We start from the raw sequence: 18,012 nt of genomic DNA on the forward strand, positions 1-18,012 counted from the left end.
TCTTAGAAATATATTCCTAAAATTTTTTTAATTAATCCAGTAGGCTGGAACCTATATTGGGTTCCAAAATCTTGTCGAAATTTAAATTTAATTTGACTTAGGGCTTTTAGAGAGTAGATTAAATGTTTAATTTCCTTAAGAGGTTTTGTCTAGAAAGTGATTGTTGATCCAATAATCAAGAAGGCCTAGTACCTCACCACTGCCTAGAATCTAATTAATGAAATAAAATATTTAATTGACTAACTGATAAAGCATTTAATTGTAATTAATGCTTTAAATAGTTACTCAAATATTTTTTACTTAGAATTTTTTTTGCAAAACTTAAAGTTTATAAAATTATTGTAAATTTTTTAAGTGATATCAAAATTATTTTTAAAGTTTACAAAAACTTGATAAGTTGTTCAAAATATTGGACAATCAGAGTTTTTTAAAAAAAACAAAAACTTTCTTATTTTTGAAAAGTTACCCTTAGAATTTTTTATACCCCAATTTTTATGTGATCAAAGGAGAGAAGGGAAGATTAAGTCTAGGGGGAGGTAGTTTAATTTTTCACTTTTTTGCACTTTATTACAAAATTTATTATTTTTACTTTATGTTGGTTTACCCTAACTTAACTTGGGTTTCTCACATCAAAAAGGAGGAGATTGTTGGTACCCCAAGATAATTTTGATGTGATCAAACAAGTTAAGTTAGGTCTTGTTGTGTTTAACCCAATGTCTAAGTGTGCAGGAACTTAGGAGCACATGAAGTTGAGCAAAACATGCAACTAGCGAGAAGGATGACACGGGAGAGACCCAACAGGCTCGGTGCATCTGAGGGACGAGGTGCTGCTGAAGAGTACACCGGCGGATGAGAAGGGAGCATGCGGTGTTTCCGAGGGACGAGAAGCCGGAGTGGGAGATTGCTCGAGGAGCAAAAGACGCAGCTGTCCGAGGGATGAAAAGCTGTGGAAGTGTACGCTAGCGGACGACAAGGAAGTACGTGGTGATTCCGAGGGACGAGAAGCCGGAGCGGAAGCTTGCTCGAGGAGAAGGCCGAAAGTTGGGTTCGGATGAGCCCTATTCCGGATGTCCGAAATCACCCAAGTGAGTGGAGCCAGAGCGGAAGACCCGGACCAAGGCGAGAGAAACCGGAGCGGAAGACACGGACGAAAAAAAATCAACTGTGTTGACTTTCCTGGTCCGGCCACCCGGACCATATCGGGGCGCCCTGACTTGGTCAGGGTGCTCAGAACCAATTCGAGCCGCCCAGAGCAATCCGGGGCGCTCGGAACCCGATTTTATCCAGATCGACGTGGCGCTTAACCGTTGCATCGGGGATAGATTTCTATCCCATTCCAGACGCTTGTAACGCTTTCAGACACCCCGAGCAGGGTTATATAAGTAGCCCTGCTCCCAAAAGCTAATAACAATGAAAAATAGTGAAATAACACTTGTAGACACTTTCTGTTTTGACTTTTTGTTTTTGTGTTGTCATTGCTGTAAAGAGGCTTCTCCGCCTGAAGGAGAAATTAGTGCGCTTTACTTCCTTGGTTTAACAACCTTCTCGGTTGTAACCAAGTAAATTCTCGGTGCCTCTTTATTTTAGTTTATTATTCATTCTATATTTATACAAGTGTTATTTTAAGTTATAAATTTGAGAAATGTTTGTTTGCTTGATTTGTGCAGGGGCTATTCACCCGCCTTAGCCGACCGCTAAGGGTCCCAACAGTATTGTATTGGATTACTTTGTATTGGACAAACTTTATCTTGCATTAGATTCATACTTGTATTTGGATTTAGTATTATGTATCTAGTTTATTTTAGTTTAGCTAGATTGTTGTGCTGTTTATGATGTGTTGTGAATTTCTTATGTTGTAATTGTTGATCGGTAGTGAGTTTTGTTGTTAAGTATTATGAGTTTATTGTGAAAATCATCGCTTTTGATGGTTGGAGTGATTTAGATTTATATGTAAATAGAAAAAATAGAAAAATAAAAAGAGAATTAGCAAACTGTAGAATAGATGAACGACGAACATTTGATTTTGTGTCGCTAATAACGACGGATATTTTTTAAAACCATCGCTATTATCAATGGATTTTTCAAATATCCATTGCTAATAGTGACGAAAAGTCAAATGTCCGTCTCTACTATTACGGTTGTGATGCCTTTTACGATACATTTCGATATATAAAACAAGAGATTAGCAATGGAAATTTTAAATTTTCCATCGCTAATACTTTAACAGAGATTTTTTATTTGTTTGCCTAGTAGGGATGGAAATTTAAACACCCGTCGCTATATATAGCGATGAAAATATAATATTCGTCGTTATAGTATCAATGACTAAAATCTGTATGACAAGATGCTTTCCGTTGCAATATGTATTTAGTGACGGAATAGCGATAGATAAATTCCGTCCCTATTTCCTGCATTTTTGTCTAGTGCTCCCACATGCTTCTTCGACAGAGACCCATTGAACTTCTCGTTGAAACCCTCATATAGCTAACCTTGCCACTGAAGAGCGAGCTTTCTTCCAACAACTACCCCTATCAAGGCTTCTGGAGGATACGACGACTCGACTCGTGCAGGTAGGTTCTCATGGCCCGCGCCTTAGTTCACCCTTTCTCTTTTCTTATATAATTTTTTTGCTCTCCTCAAGTGTGGATGTGACACAAGGAATAATTATCATCCCGAGTGCCCTGCTTAGTTGAAGCTCGTTGGTGGAGCCTCGCCTGAGAGATCAAGCAACACATTTAGGCATACCGTCTTGAAGGCGAGGTCTGGGAGGCTCAGTTGGAGATAAGCCACCTGCCTGAGGAGCTCTTTTGCCTGAAGTTAGCATTGGAATCTGTCGAAGCTGTGCAGCGGGCCACTGAATAATATTGGATATATGTGAATGGAGAAGAGGTGGAAGAGGTATGAAGCTCCATTGTAAATGAGACTTTAGTCTCACATTAAGAGTTTCAAGGCATATTGGTTGATTTATATCGATTTACATGCATTGATGATGTGAACAAATGCATGGGGAAAGACTCTTTCTCACGCGTGGGTGCACAGGGGGTGCAAATCTATGGCACGGATTGCACTGGATCAAGTTGAATCATGCACGAGCACGACCCATGTTTTACTGCTCGGCGAATAATGATCATTAATCGATCATTAATGCTATCCATTGGTCTAAGATCCTATATAAGGAGGTTGCAATCACAGGCAATATACACAGTACAAGCCGAACCTCTCCACCTTAGTTCCCCTTTTCCTCTATCGTGCATCTCTTGCTCGCGGATTATTTGTGATAGCAGTCGAGTGCCTCTCAGTTCGTCGTGACTACCAGTGCTGGGTGTGCATCATAGTTAACCATTGTATCTTGGAAAACAGACGCGACCCGAGAAAACCTCGAAGCACAGTTGGAGATGAGGCAAATCTGTTCTAAGGAAACTGTGATGATCGCAAGCCTTGATCCATTCGCTCCCTCGGGATGGCTGCTTCGCACGATTTTACTGCTCTGCGCCACTCGGCCGATTTGCTCGCTCGACCACACTACTCGGTCGATCTGCCCAGTCGATCATTTGGCAAGATCTGTAACTCGGTCGTCTGCTCACCTGCCCGGTTGCACGGCCGCACGCTCGCTTAGCCGCTCACTCGATCGGCAACATTGCTTGCTCGGTTGCACGCTCGCTTAGTCGCTCACTTGGTCGGCTGCACGCCTGTCCAGCCGCATGGTCGCTTGACTGCTCACTCGATCGGCTGCATTGCTCACTTGACTGCACGCCCGTCCGGTCATACGCTCACTCGGCCTCTAATGCTCGCCCGCTTAGCTGCTCTGTCACTCAGGGTGCCCTGCCTTCTACTATGAGGTTGTTCTACTCGGTCGATCATCCGGTCTGATCTGCGACTTGGTCGCCCTACACACTCGACTGCTCTGCTCCTCTCAGCTTAATCAACCACTCTACTGTTCAACCCACTTGACCACTCTGCCCGTTCGATACTGTGTAGTTAGCACTTGGCAGAAACCAGCCCCCGCTGGTTGCTTGATATTATCAGCTCAGGTCATTTCGACAGATAAATTGAATTTAATTTGGTGTATTTAAATTCGGCTAATTCCCCAGAATCTCCGGCAGATAGTATTGTTATTTTTCTAATAATCTTGAAACAGATTCGGTTCTGTTGAGATGACTACAGAACAAAGTGTTGAGGTGCAATGTACTCAACATATGAAGGCCTCCTCTGTCCCGATTAGAACTGTGCCAATCAATCACGGGGAAAAGTCATAGAAATTTAGGGAACTGAGCTTCAAGAGGTGGCAGCAGAAGATACTTTTCTATTTAACCACGCTCAATCTGACTCAATTCTTGACCGAGAACCCTCCCAAGCATGTTGAGGATATTGATGCGCAAACCATCAGTGCAGTTGAGGCATGGACTCATTCTGAGTTTTTTTGCCGAACCTACATCCTCAACTACCTTGCCAACTCACTGTACATGTGTATAGCATAAAGAGAACGACTAAAGAGCTGTGAGTGTCCCTCAACAAGAAGTACAAGATGGAGGATGCAAAGACCAAGAAGTTCATCGTGGGGCAATTCTTGGACTACAAGATGATTGACTCCAAGACGATGATCAGCCAAGTCGAGGAGCTTCAGGTGAACTTGCATGAGATCCACTCAGAAAGGATGATTCTGAGTGAAACCTTCCAGGTGACTGCTATCATTGAGAAGCTGCTCCCGATTAGAAGGAATTCAAGAATTACCTGAAGTACAAGCGAAAGGAGATGAATGTGGAAGAACTTATTGTTAGATTTCGCATCGAAGAAGACAACAAGAGTTCAGAGAGAAAGTTGTTCTCTCAGGCTACTCTGAAAGGCAATGTGGTAGAGCACGGTCAAAGATCAAAACGAAAGAACCCCAAATCTTCCAAAACGGAACCCAGAGGAGGCATCAACAAAAAAAAGTTATCTGGGAAGTGTTTTAACTATGATCGAGTCGGTTACAAATCTTTAGAGTATAAAAAGCCAAAGAAGAAATAGGAGACCAACCAAAACGAGGGACCAGAAATAGATGACCTCTGCGCCATGGTCTCTGAATTAAACCTGGTGGGTTCAAACCTGCGACAATGGTGGATCGATACTAGAGCTACCAGACATGTCTACTGCAACAAGGAGCTGCTCCAATAAGGAGCTGTTTCATAACTTTGAAGAAGTCAATGGAGACAAACTGTTCATAGGGAACTCAATAACCTCGGACATCATAGGCTAAGGAAAAGTGGTGCTAAAAATGACCTTAGGTAAGCACTTTACTCTGAATAATGTGTTGTATGTTCCGGAGATTCGGAAGAATTTAGTGTCCGGATCACTATTAAGCAATCATGACTTTTATATTATTTTTGACTCAGATAGAGTTATATTGTCTAAGAATAGAATGTTTGTAGGAATGAGCTATATATCTGATGAGCTATTCAAGCTCAATGTAATGACCATTAGGCCTAAGATAAATAAAAATAGAAGCTCTTCCACTTATATGCTTGAGTATTCATGTTTATGATATGATAGACTATGACATGTTAACTATGATGCGTTGCGTAGATTAATAAATATACAAAGCATACTTACATTTCACCTTGACCTGAAATATAAGTGTGAAATTTATGTTGAAGCTAAAAAACAAGGTCATCTTTTCAATATATTGAAAGAAGTAACGAACCACTTGATCTAATATACACTGACGTGTGCGACCTTAAAGGTACGTTAGCACGTAGTGGTAATAAATATTTCATCACTTTTGTAGATGATAACATAAAATACTATTATGCGTATCTTCTCAAAAGTAAAGATGAAGTTATAGAGAAATTTGCACTCTATAAAAATGAGTTTGAAACCAACTTAATAAAAAAATTAAGGTGGTTCGAAGTGACCGAGGCGGTGAATATATATCACTGTTCGTTGAGTTGTGTACTGAACATGGAATCAAACACGAAACAACAGTTCCTTATACACCTCAGCAAAATAGAGTTGCTGAGTGAAAGAATCGAACTTTAAAGGAGATGATGAATACTCTTCTATTGAGCTTGGGGTTGCTAGAGTTCATGTGCGGGGAAGCTATGTTAATAACTAATTATCTTTTAAATAAGGTGCTTGGAAGAAAATAGATAAGAGTTCTTATGAGTTGTGAAATGAAAGACAACCAACCTACAAATATTTACGAATATGGGGGTGTTTTGTCAAAGTTTTGATGTGTGATCCGAAAAGGATTAAGATATGACCAAAAACTGTTGATTGTATATTTATTAGATATGTACATAACAAGAGTGCGTATTGATTTTTTGTGTATGAGTAAAAAATATCGGATATATACACGAACTCGATAATAGAATTAAGAAATGTCTCATTTTTTGAATATGTGTTTCTGTATAAGATCCGAGAGGAAACTCGCTCCTCAAAATGGGCATATGGAATGCAAAATGAAGATAATGATGATAAACCAATCGAGGTTGAGCTTAGATGGAGCAAAAGAGCTCAGATAGAAAAATCATACAGATCAGATTTTATCACTTTCGTGTTGGAAAGTGAGCCTTGAAATTACTCAGAAGCAGTAAACTCTTCTGATATACCTCACTGGAGAGAGACAATTACATCAGAGATAGAATCTATCTTGCAAAATCACACTTGGGAACTTGTGGATCCTCTTCCCGGAAGTAAACCACTATGTTGTAAGTGGATTTTCAAGAAGAAAGTGAAGTCAGATGACACAATTGATAAGTATAAGGCCAGATTGATAATAAAATGATACTGACAATGAGAAGACCTTGATTACTTTGATACATATTCTCTTGTGTCGAGAATAACTTCCATTAGAGTATTGTTGACTATAGCCACTCTATGGAATCTTGAAATACATCAGATGAATGTAAAGACAACCTTTCTAAACAGAGATTTAGAAGAGAAAATCTACATGGAGCAACCTGAGGGGTTTTCTATACCAGGACAGAAAAATAAGGTTTGTAGATTGGTGAAGTCATTATATGACTTGAAACAAATACCAAAGCAGTGGTATGAGAAATTTGATAATGCCATAAAGGAATGTGGATTCAAAATCAATGAGTATGATAAATGTGTCTACATGAAAGCCACAAAGAATGATTATGTCATCTTGTGTCTATATGTAGATAACATACTTATCATTGGAAATAATAATAAGATTATCAAATCCAATAAGGATATATTAAACTCAAGATTTGACATGAAAGACATGAGCCTAGTTGATGTGATTCTAGGAATCAAAATTCTTAGAATAACAGAAGGACTTGTTCTTAGTCAGTCTTATTACGTGGACAAGATTTTTGAGAAATTCACCAAGGGTGATACTACGTTGGCACAAACGCTGATAGATATGAGTCAATATCTATTGAAAAATCGAGGTGAAAGCATATCTCAGATAGAGTACTCTCGAGTGATTGGAAATCTAATGTACATGATGAGTTGTACACGACCAGACTTAACCTACGCAATAAGTAAGCTGAGTAGATACACGAGTAATCTTGGTGTTAAGCACTGCAAGGGATAACAAGAGTACTGAGGTTTTTGAGGTATACTCGTGAATATAGACTGTACTATACAAGATATCTAGCTGTGATCGAAGGATACAACGATGCGAGTTGGATATCTGATATAAAAGGCTCTAAGTCTACGAGTAGATATGTATTCACTCTGGGAAGTGCAGTCATTTCCTGGAAATCTTCTATGCAAATAGAATAACCAGATCCATAATGAAATCTGAATTTGTGGCTCTTGACAAATGTGGTGATGAAGCTGAATGACTACGACAATTCTTAGAAGATATTCCGAGATGGTTGAAACCTGTATTAGCAATTTGCATATATTATGATAGTGAATCATTAATCGGTCGAGCACAAAGTCATCTGTATAATGGTAAGTCTAGACATATACGTCATAGATATAATATCATTAGTCAACGGCTCTCAACGGGAGTTATCGATGTTGACTATGTGAAGTCAAAGGATAACCTAGCAGATCTGTTAACTAAGGGGTTTAACAGATAGTTAGTTGAACTCATTGTGAGGGATGAGCTTGATGCCGATGAGAAATGTTGGTGTAAAGGAAACCCAACCTATGCAGACTGGAGATCCCAAGAACTAGATTCAAAAGGACAACCTAATTATATTGACAAAATTGCTCACTATGGGGGAATGACCCAACAGATCAGTGAAGGATGGAGATTGAGCATACAACTTTTAATGATCCAAGTAGAGTAATGAGGAATACTCTTAAGAGATTACCTATGTGAGAAAGAAGTGAGGCTACTTCGAAGAGAATTGAAGGCACAATTCTTAGAACTTCTCACAGAACCAGGCGTGTTCATGGCCAAGAACGAACACACTCATGAGAACTGACTTGTATCAAGGAGAGTCCTGGGTGAGATATGTCAATGCTTACACAGACGGCAGAACAGTTGAAGGACATCGCATCTACTATCAACCAGTAATCAAACAGATCTTCACAAGGGAAAGTTCAAAGGGTAAATCTATCTTTCCTATACTAGACTCAACTAGTGAATACTATCACATACCCTATTTCCATTCATGTGGGGGGGTTGTTGGATATATGTGAATGAATAAGAGGTGGAAGAGGCATGAAACTCCATCGTGAGTTTCAAGACATATTTGTTGGTTTATATTGATTCACATCATTGATGATGTAAACAAATGCATGGGGAGAGACTTTTTCTCATGCGTGGATGTGCACGGGGGTGCAAATCTAAGACCTGGATTACACTGAACCAAGTTGACTCGTGTACGAGCACGATCTGCGCGTGCTGAATGTCGGACCAGTTAGGGCAAAATTTGCTTAAGTGAAAAAACCAATATTTTATCACATAAATATTTTTACTGTTTATTTAAATGTGTAACGGATGTATTAAATTAAGGATTAATGCAGAATGTAAATGGTAGAATGAAACGTGGGTGTTTCATTGCTCAGTAAATAATGATCATTAATCAATCATTAACACTACCCATTGGTCGGAGCTCCTATATAAGGAGGCTGCGATCACATACACTACATACATAAGAAGAAGCCCTCCACCTTCATTCTCCTTCTCCTCTATCGTGCATCTATTACTTGATGGATTACCCATGGTAGCAGTTGAGTACCTCTCAATTCGTTGTGACCACTAGTGTTTGGTGCGCATCACAGTTAACCGTTGTATCCTAGAAAACAGACGACCCGAGAAAACCTCGAAGCACAGCCAGAGGTGGGGCGAATATGTTTCAAGGAAATTGTGACAATTGCAGGTCTCGGTCCATTCGTCCGCTCCGGACGGTCGCTTCGCCCGCTTCTACTGCTCTGCGCCACTATCTGTTCGCTCGACCGCACTACTCAGTCAATTACTTACCCGCTCGGTCTGCCCGATTGATTTGCCCGGTTGGTCATTCGGTCAAATCTGTCACTCGGTCGGCCGCTCACCCGCCCGGCTGCATGTCCGTCTGGCTGCATGCTCACTCAGCCACTCACTCGGTCGGCTACATGCCTGTTCGGCCGCACGCTCGCTTGGCCGCTCACTAGGTCAACTGCACTACTCGCTCGGCTGCACGCCTGTCCGACCGCACACTCGCTTGGCCGCTCACTCAGTCGACTACACTGCTCGCCTGACCGCTCACTCGATCAACTGCATTGCTCGCTCGGCTGCACGCCCGTCCGGTCATATGCTTGCTCACTCTCTCGGCCTCTCTGACACTCGCCCGCTCAGCTGCTCTATCGCTCAGGTCGCCTTGCCTTCTACTGTGAGGCTGTTCTACTCGCTCGGTCACTTGGTCTGACCTGCGACTTGGCCGTCCTACACACTCAACTGCTCTACTCCTCTCGGCCTGATCAGCTACTTTGCTGTTCTACCCGCTCAGCCACTCGGGCTTCTTAGCACTGTTCAGTCGACACTTGACAAAAACCAGTCTCCGCTGGCAGCCTGAGATTATTAGCTCAGGTCATTTCAACAAATAAGTTAAATTTAATTTTGCATATTTAAATTTGACTAATTTCCTAAAATCTCCGGCAAATTGTATTGTTGTTTCTCCAACAAATAATCAATCGCTCAGGAACATGCTCGCCTTTCAACTATAAAGGATCAAGGCGAGGGAGGATGATGGATGGGCTGAATGAAAATCAACATTCATGTCCTCCCCAGAATTCAATTATATACTTGGAGCTCGCACGACCCTATTCTTTGAGTAGGGCTTCGTTGGAGTAGTGTAACAATTTCAGACACAAGGTTATCCATCCGCCGGTGTCCCAGATGATTTCTTGGATCCTTACGAAGTGTTGGACACCTTCCCCAGAACTATTCGATTTGTAGTCATTAACTCCCCCATCCTAACTTAGCTTATTTTGTATGGTGGAGCTACTCGTCGCCTTTTTGGTGTAAAACTATCTATTGTGCAAACCTTGAATCTGCTTGTTTTTTGCCTTTAAGTCTATTTTTCTTCATAGAATATCACTGGACCCTTAATGACCCAGGCGATGTTATGTCTTAGCGTTACATAATTAAGGAGATGTATTCATTGTCTAAGGCCAGCCTAGGCTGTGAATTGTATACTCAACCTGAGACTTAGCCAAGGTTTGAGAGAGGGAGGCCGAGTCGATCCCTTAATCCCTTAACCGAAAGGGAGAATGAATTGTATACTTGATCTGAGACCTGACCCAAGTTTCAGAAAGGAAGAGCGGGTTGATCCCTTAATCGAAAGTGAGAATCATATACTCGATCCAAGACCTAATCTAAGTCTAGGAGAAGAGGCCGAGTCCATCTCTTAATCAAAAGGGAGAATCATACTCGATCCGAGACCTAACTTAGGTCTGGAAGAGGGAGATTTCGTATACTCAATCCAAGATGTAACCTAGATCCGGAAGAGTGAGATTGAGAAAAGGGTACCAAGCAACCCGTACGATGGTCATGACTTGAACCAAACGCACCCTTACTGGTAGTATGATGATTGCAAGTGGAAAGTGTTCCTAAGGCCTTGGTAACTTCTTACCCCAATCGTGTTGCAGGCAAAAAAACGCCCGCATTGAACTTATGGACTACTCAATATTAACTTTCCCACTTGAGATATAACTTCCCAGTGTGTCCTGCTGGTTGAGTTCTTCCCGACATAATCGCCAACCTAAAATGATCAAGGCACGACCAGCTTTTTATAGGCCAAGTATACCTTGCACTTTAGGCTTCTAATTTGATTGCAGCCTCGTCTCTTTTCGCTTCGACCAGATCAAGTTTTCATTTTAAATTAATCTTAAATTCTCCTCTAAGTGGTTTATTTTTATCTTTTTTATTAAATGCCACCGGAGATGATTAATCTAATTCTAGTAGAAACCACTCGGCACTAACAAGATGATGACTCAACTTATCTGATAAAGCGGTACCTTCAAGACCACACCACAATGCTTTTATGACGGTCACAATGAAAGCTCGAACAAAAAGGATCGATCCAGTGGCAATGAGTATCATCTTAGTTCAATTTGATTCCCGAAATAAAGTTGAATAATGAGCACACAAATTGGGTACAATAATTGGTGGTCACTGGATATGACTGCCAGTCACTTCAATAGTGTGCTATCACTACCCCATTCCGTACAGAACAGGTACTCGCATAAATCCAGCTCCTGATCGATAATCCAACATGGCCCCAAACCACAAACGATTGGACAACTACTGACTCAGGATAAGAGAAAAAAAAATCTCAAATAAAATGAAACCCTTCCACCCAAACAATGAGAACATGTTAAAGAGTTGGCATCTTCTATCAATTCAAAAATAAGATAACTTGCAGTGACATTTGAAGTGGGAGATGAGTGTGTATTTGAAGTGACATTTTGCCTATCAAATCAGAGTGGATTTGTTATCAAAATATTTAAGAATTGAGGAAAATTATAAATTCAGCCATGTTTTTTATCCACATAAGGTTCTATGGATTTGATTTCCTATGCAGAGTGTTTGTGATTGGACTAAAATACCATCTTCATTATATCTTCAGTCACAAACTACTACTGCACTAGTACTTACAGATCACTATTATCATAAATTTATTATCTAATAACAAAACTGTACTTAAGTGGACAATACTAAAGCATCTTCTTCAATTAAAATTATCCAAAGTAGGATGATAAAAACACTAAAATAAATAAGAAGGTAAATTAATATTAAAAAAATCCCACATTACATCACAGCTATGTTACTTTGTTCTCCTGATTTCTCCCACTCATGCCTGTGTCAATACAACATGATAAGTGAATGGGTAAGAAATGCAAGCACGGCGAGCCTAACTCATTAATCTCTCCAAGGTGAAGAAGTGGAGGAAGAAAGAGGAAGAAGGGGAGAAAAGGGAGATGAACCCAAATCTCATTGTTGCAAGATTGGAGCATTGAGCACATTGCAAACTGAGCCCTACTTGTTAACATTAAAGTACAACTATATAAGTATCAATACCTATTAACTATCTTGATTGTAATCCGAGGTTGCTCCTTTGGGACTGTTTTCCACAATTAATAATTTTTTGTCTAATTTCTTGGTCTATGAGCATGCGCTTTATCCTGATTTTTCTCTACCACAATGTTTTTGCTGGATAACATCGACACAAGACAAACACAATCGACTCTAAAAATTCCCAAGCAAACTCAGATTAACATTCAAATGGGTTACTACAATAAAAAGTAGTCAAAAAGATATTTAAAAAAAAAAAAAAGAGGATATGGTTCAATTCCAAAGTCTCAAAGGTTAATTTGATGTTAACTTGATACAAAGATAACACGATTATTTTATTGCATTTTGAAGGGGAAAAACATTTCTGTGACTAAAGGCTAAAGCACTCGATCAAGTATCACCATCTCAGCAAAGTTACCTGTCACCAGCGCAGGAAGAAACTAAAAAGGACAAAAACTGATTTGAGCTACCATAGCCCGGTATGTTGCAACTTTAAGGTTCAATTACAAAAATTGGCTGCATAAAAATATGACGGTAAACTAACAGTGAGCATATATATGGATTTAATTTAAAATAATGAACCAGAAAGTAGAAATAACCTGTTCTACACCCACAGGTTTGCCATCTTCAATCAATATTTCAACAATTGTTCCAGCCTGATCAGCCTGAACAGAAAAAACTCAGATTCATATTGTAAGGGCATTGTTTAAGAGGAGAAATGTAACATGATGTTGCCTCATGAAACACAACTCTTCAAGCGATTAAAAATTTGACTCTGGTCAAATACACGTCATTATTATATAGTGAAGAACATGTTAAACAAAAGGGCCATCTAGATACACAATAAAACGGCAAGAAAATTTTAACATGCTTGTTATGCAACTTGAAGCAGAAGACAACTAACATTCTAAGTGTTTCTCATGGGTAGATGTTTTTAAACTCCTCAAATAAGTGATAAAATTTATAAGAAAACAAATGTGCAAGGAAAAAAAACCATTAATGAGAAAATATTAATTTTTAACACTCACTATGGACAAAAGCACACTATCATAAAAGAGCTCTAAGCATAATGTCCAATCAATATAATTTATCTAATTCCAACAATAAAGTACGTTTATCAATACAAAAACACCCTAAGATCCATCTCCCATGATCAAACAATATCTGTGAAAACAAACTTATATGCTGACAACAATGCTAGAGTTGCACATTGTAAAAGTTGTACTTGCTCATGAGCAATGATGTTTCTCAAAGGCAGCATATGATTATGCCTCAGCAAATAACAATGAGCCACATATTCTACCAATATTATCATTTCAAGAGAAACCAAATACCGAAAATCAATCAGTTGTCACCTCTATCACCTATTCATTCCAAGGTAGGCAACCTTGCAAAAAAATTATTGAAACAGAACAAAGAAAGGTCTGTGGTAAATACATCATTATTTTTCTTTCCAAAGACCATTTAGTAAGGTGGTTTTAGAAAGTGTTGGTTACTGTTAGGGAAATTATTCCTGATCCCTAAGTCGCCCCATTTGTATTATTGACTAATAGCAAATAATCCCTTACTCCTTGTATATTCACACACGTCTCTCCAACAATTACATAAATGGCTCCTAAATCATAACTTAGATTCCAAAGAGGTCCAAGCCTTGATTTTCAATTTTTCTTATTAAACTGCCAAAAGTATTCAAGTCTGGTCCATCATTGGAATTACTTAATAGAAAGTGACTGACTGTTGACACAGAAGTTGACTCTCTGACAAGTCTATGTCAATATAATCATTCTAGTTAACATCCTCATTATTGTCACATTATGCCCATTTCAACTTATTTTATAAGTGTTAACAATGAGAGAATGATATAAATGGTTAATCAATAGAAAACAAATAAGCCACCACTAGTTTAATTCTAAGAGATTAGTGAGAACAGAATTTATGAAGGTTCAATTACCTAATTGGAACAAAAAAACATTTGACTTATATATGATACGGTTGATAGTTAAGGAACCATTTATCTAATTAATCCTTTTAAAATGCTAGGAACCTCAAACCTGCTGAAAAGTTGCATTGGTCATGGAAAATAGAAATCAGATCTTGTTTAAGCTGACTGGAGCCTCAAGAAGATCAGACCCATGAGAAAAGTGCAGAAAATGGAACTCCAGGAAAACACTGAAGGGAAAGAGTTGGGAATGGAATTATGTAAAAACACTTCCAAAATGGAAACAAATGTTATAGACTAAGTTTCCATGCAACCAAAGTTGAACACAAAATCCTTTTTAGTGAGTGAAGTTAGTACTTTTAATTTAAAAAAAAATTAAACTCATACCAAGCATGGATAGGCTAACAATTCTTAATTTAGACCAAATTAAGCCTCAAACGTAGAAAAGTGCAGACCAGACAAACTCAATGAACAATCAATTTCAAATCTTAATGATCCAGAATGAATGATCCAACTTTCATTTTTTTTTTAAAATTTTTAATTTCATATTATATTTAGGTCAATTCAACAGTTTTGCACTAGTAGAACTCAGAGCAAGTGTCTAGCCTAACTAATTCCTCAATCAATCTCGATTGATGAAGTTAAGCTAAACAACAATATTACAACAAAAACAAGTAATCGATTTTTCTAGAGGCAAATGATCTCAAACATGCTCAACTTGTTAAACCGAACCCAGTAATCATATATTTGAGATGTGGAATAAATTGTGCAACAAAGAGTATGAGAGAGACAGTGCAAATTATGCTTAGCCCTTATGGCAAAAGACATATTGCTTAGAGTTTTAATAAGATTCTGAAACATTATTATGATTCCAAATTTTAAAACTCTGTTCAAGGTGCACCTCCAAACCTAGCATACTAGGTTAGCATGCTATTCTTTGAGCTAATGGAGTAATTTGAGTCACATGTCAAGATCCAATTGTCATCCTTCTAATGAATATGATTAAAAATTCATATACATGTGACATCTTTCTTGAAGATAGGAAACAACAAATAATAACAGCAATCAAAAGTTATAAGGTAAGGAATAGTTGCATGAGAAAAAGTAATCGCAATATCAGATAGAACTGCAACTATTGTAGTTCAATAGACATTGATTTTCATTTTTAGCCGATGACCTGAAATTAGACATTTAGTAGCTGAATTTATCAGCATTCTTTTTTGAGCTTAATGTTAAATAACTGGACTTTAAACAAAAGGCAAAAATATGAGCTCCAACCAACTTCAGATTTAAGCACCCAACAGGCTTATTGAGCTTGTATAGAATTGAACATTAGGATACACTCTACTTTTGCAAAGTTACCAAGAAGATCTTACGATCAAAATAATCACACAAAAAATATGAAATCATGTTATCCTAAGGAGGGAAGCTTACTTCAATTTCATTCATCAGCTTCATAGCTTCAATAATGCAGAGTACTTGTCCCTTGTTGATTTTATCACCAATCTACAAAAGAGGTGAAAAATATAAGTAAAATGCAAACTGTGATCTCCTTAGATTTCATCTACGAAGAATGAAACTCGCAATCACTTTAACAAAAGAAGGCAGTCCTGGACCAGGGCTTCTGTAAAATGTCCCTGCCATAGGACTCTTAAGTGGAGGATGCGATGTCTTTAAAGCCTTAGGGGTAGATGCAGGCATAGGAGGTGCCGGTGATGCAGGAGAAGGTGAAGGCAGAGCAGTGACAGGAGATGCTTGTGGAACTGCTGATAAAGCAGGCACAGGGGGTTGCATCATAACAACTTGTGCTGGTTGAGACCGAGGCAAAGCCTCCTTTTTCCGAATGATAAGCTCACAATTATTTTGCTTCAGCTGCAGTTCAGAAATGTCCCTTGAGTCAACAAGTCTGCATCACAAAGATGTAAAGCGAAGTCAGTTTTTAAATACTATAAGACAAATAAACAAACAGCTAGAGAGGTAGAAGTCTTCGTCTTACTTCACTAGGTTTATGACTTGAGACATAAACTCAGCTGTGGCCTTCTCTGACATTGGAGCCGAAGGTAGTGAAAATTGTTCATCTTTCACATCCTTCCCTTTTGGTGCTGATATTTCTGCCTTGTTCTCAGGCGATGCTGCATCGTTGGCGGATCCACCAACAACCTAAGCCGTGATGTAAAGGGGTACCCAAGAATTAAAAACGAATAGACCAAAACAATAATTAAAAAAAAAAAACAATAATAAAGTCTACGAACCTGAAGAACGCAAGATGCATCTTACCTCATTCAATTTGACCTTCGCAGTGATAGGGTGGTCTCGGCGGAACGCCAATCCCTACAATGGGGAAGTGGTAGTAACATCATGTGTGTACTGCCCATAAAGAAAACAAGAAAGGAACACATTTTTGCACAAGGAAATTTTTAGTAAGCTCCAGTTTGGCTCCAAAGACAAGACGAAACTATCCAATTAAATTTGACATCGTCCAGTTTCACAAATCAATCAAAGAACAGAAACCCACAACGCATTGGGAACACGAGACAGGCTTCAAATCACCAATAGAAAATCGAAAAGAATGATAAAAGTTCCCAACTCCTAACCAAAATGTCGGCATTTAAATTTTAAGTTCCACAATCACAGAAATCAAATCAGCAGAAGCTAAAATAAATAGGTTAATGAGAACAGATCCATGCGAAGCGATAGGAGCGAAAAATAAAAACCTTGTCGGGGAAGAGAAGACGTTTCGTGGGCCTCGATGGAAGTGGAAAGGAGGCGGAAGCAAGCTGTCTGCGAGAGGAGGAAGAAGCGGCGAAGGCGGCGGCGGAGACCTGCGGCGTGGTTGCTGGAGCAGCGTGAATCGAGGAGGCGGAGGCTACCATCATCGCGGGAGGCGGGTCAGCAGTAGCGAAAGCTGGGAATCCAGTTAGGCGACTGATGGAGAGGGCGGAGCTGACAAACGGATTTGGATTTCTGATCCATCAGATGACGGTTTTCGGAGCCTTTTTCAGTATTTGACCCGATATATGATGGATTTTGTTTTTTTTTTTTAAATTAAAATTTTAATATAAAAACAATATATCTATATTATTTTTTTATTAAATTGAATCAGTTTAAACAAGAGATTTTTACCCAATTTCATAGATAGATTTTCAAAATTATCCAATCCCGTATCTTAATTTTAAAATTATTCAATTATACTTATTTTTTTACCCCTAATACGGTTCCAGTTGAATTCCTTTTCTAGCAGTTGAATTAATTTTGTTTTTTTAGTTGGCTTTAATCTATTGCTTTTTAAAAAATCATTATTTTTAATATATTAAGTAAAATTAATATTTGAGAGTATTTTTACGATAATTAGATAAATATATAGGAATAAATTTCATATCATTTCTAGATATTTAGGTCATTAACCATTTGAGTTAATTGAGAGTATTGATTTTTTTTGAATATGAATGTGTCGGAAAAAATAATTAGAGTTTAAAAAATTATTATTTTTAATATATTAAGTCAAATTGATATTTGAGGATATTGGTATAATTATAAAAATCATACAAATTTATAAGACCTAATTTCTAGATATCTCAGAATGATATGAAACTAGTTCCTATGTATTTGTAAT

At 38.5% G+C, this 18,012-nt stretch overlaps 1 protein-coding gene across 1 annotated transcript; it reads right to left on the minus strand.

Annotated features, from left to right (window-relative positions):
• Nucleotides 1–12,656: 12,656 nt before the first annotated feature.
• LOC122046436 (biotin carboxyl carrier protein of acetyl-CoA carboxylase 1, chloroplastic-like) lies at nt 12,657–17,371 on the minus strand. The gene is made up of 7 exons (XM_042607138.1): nt 17,114–17,371; nt 16,677–16,730; nt 16,396–16,559; nt 15,990–16,305; nt 15,834–15,905; nt 13,060–13,125; nt 12,657–12,976 (listed from the first exon to the last, which is right to left on the minus strand). The coding sequence occupies exons 1-7, from the start codon at nt 17,273–17,275 to the stop codon at nt 12,953–12,955; spliced, it is 858 nt and encodes a 285-aa protein (XP_042463072.1). The 5' UTR covers nt 17,276–17,371; the 3' UTR covers nt 12,657–12,952.
• Between the last annotated feature and the right edge of the window lie 641 nt (nt 17,372–18,012).

The sequence above is a fragment of the Zingiber officinale genome, chromosome 2B, assembly GCF_018446385.1.
Source record: "Zingiber officinale cultivar Zhangliang chromosome 2B, Zo_v1.1, whole genome shotgun sequence".
NCBI classification, from domain to species: Eukaryota; Viridiplantae; Streptophyta; class Magnoliopsida; order Zingiberales; family Zingiberaceae; genus Zingiber; species Zingiber officinale.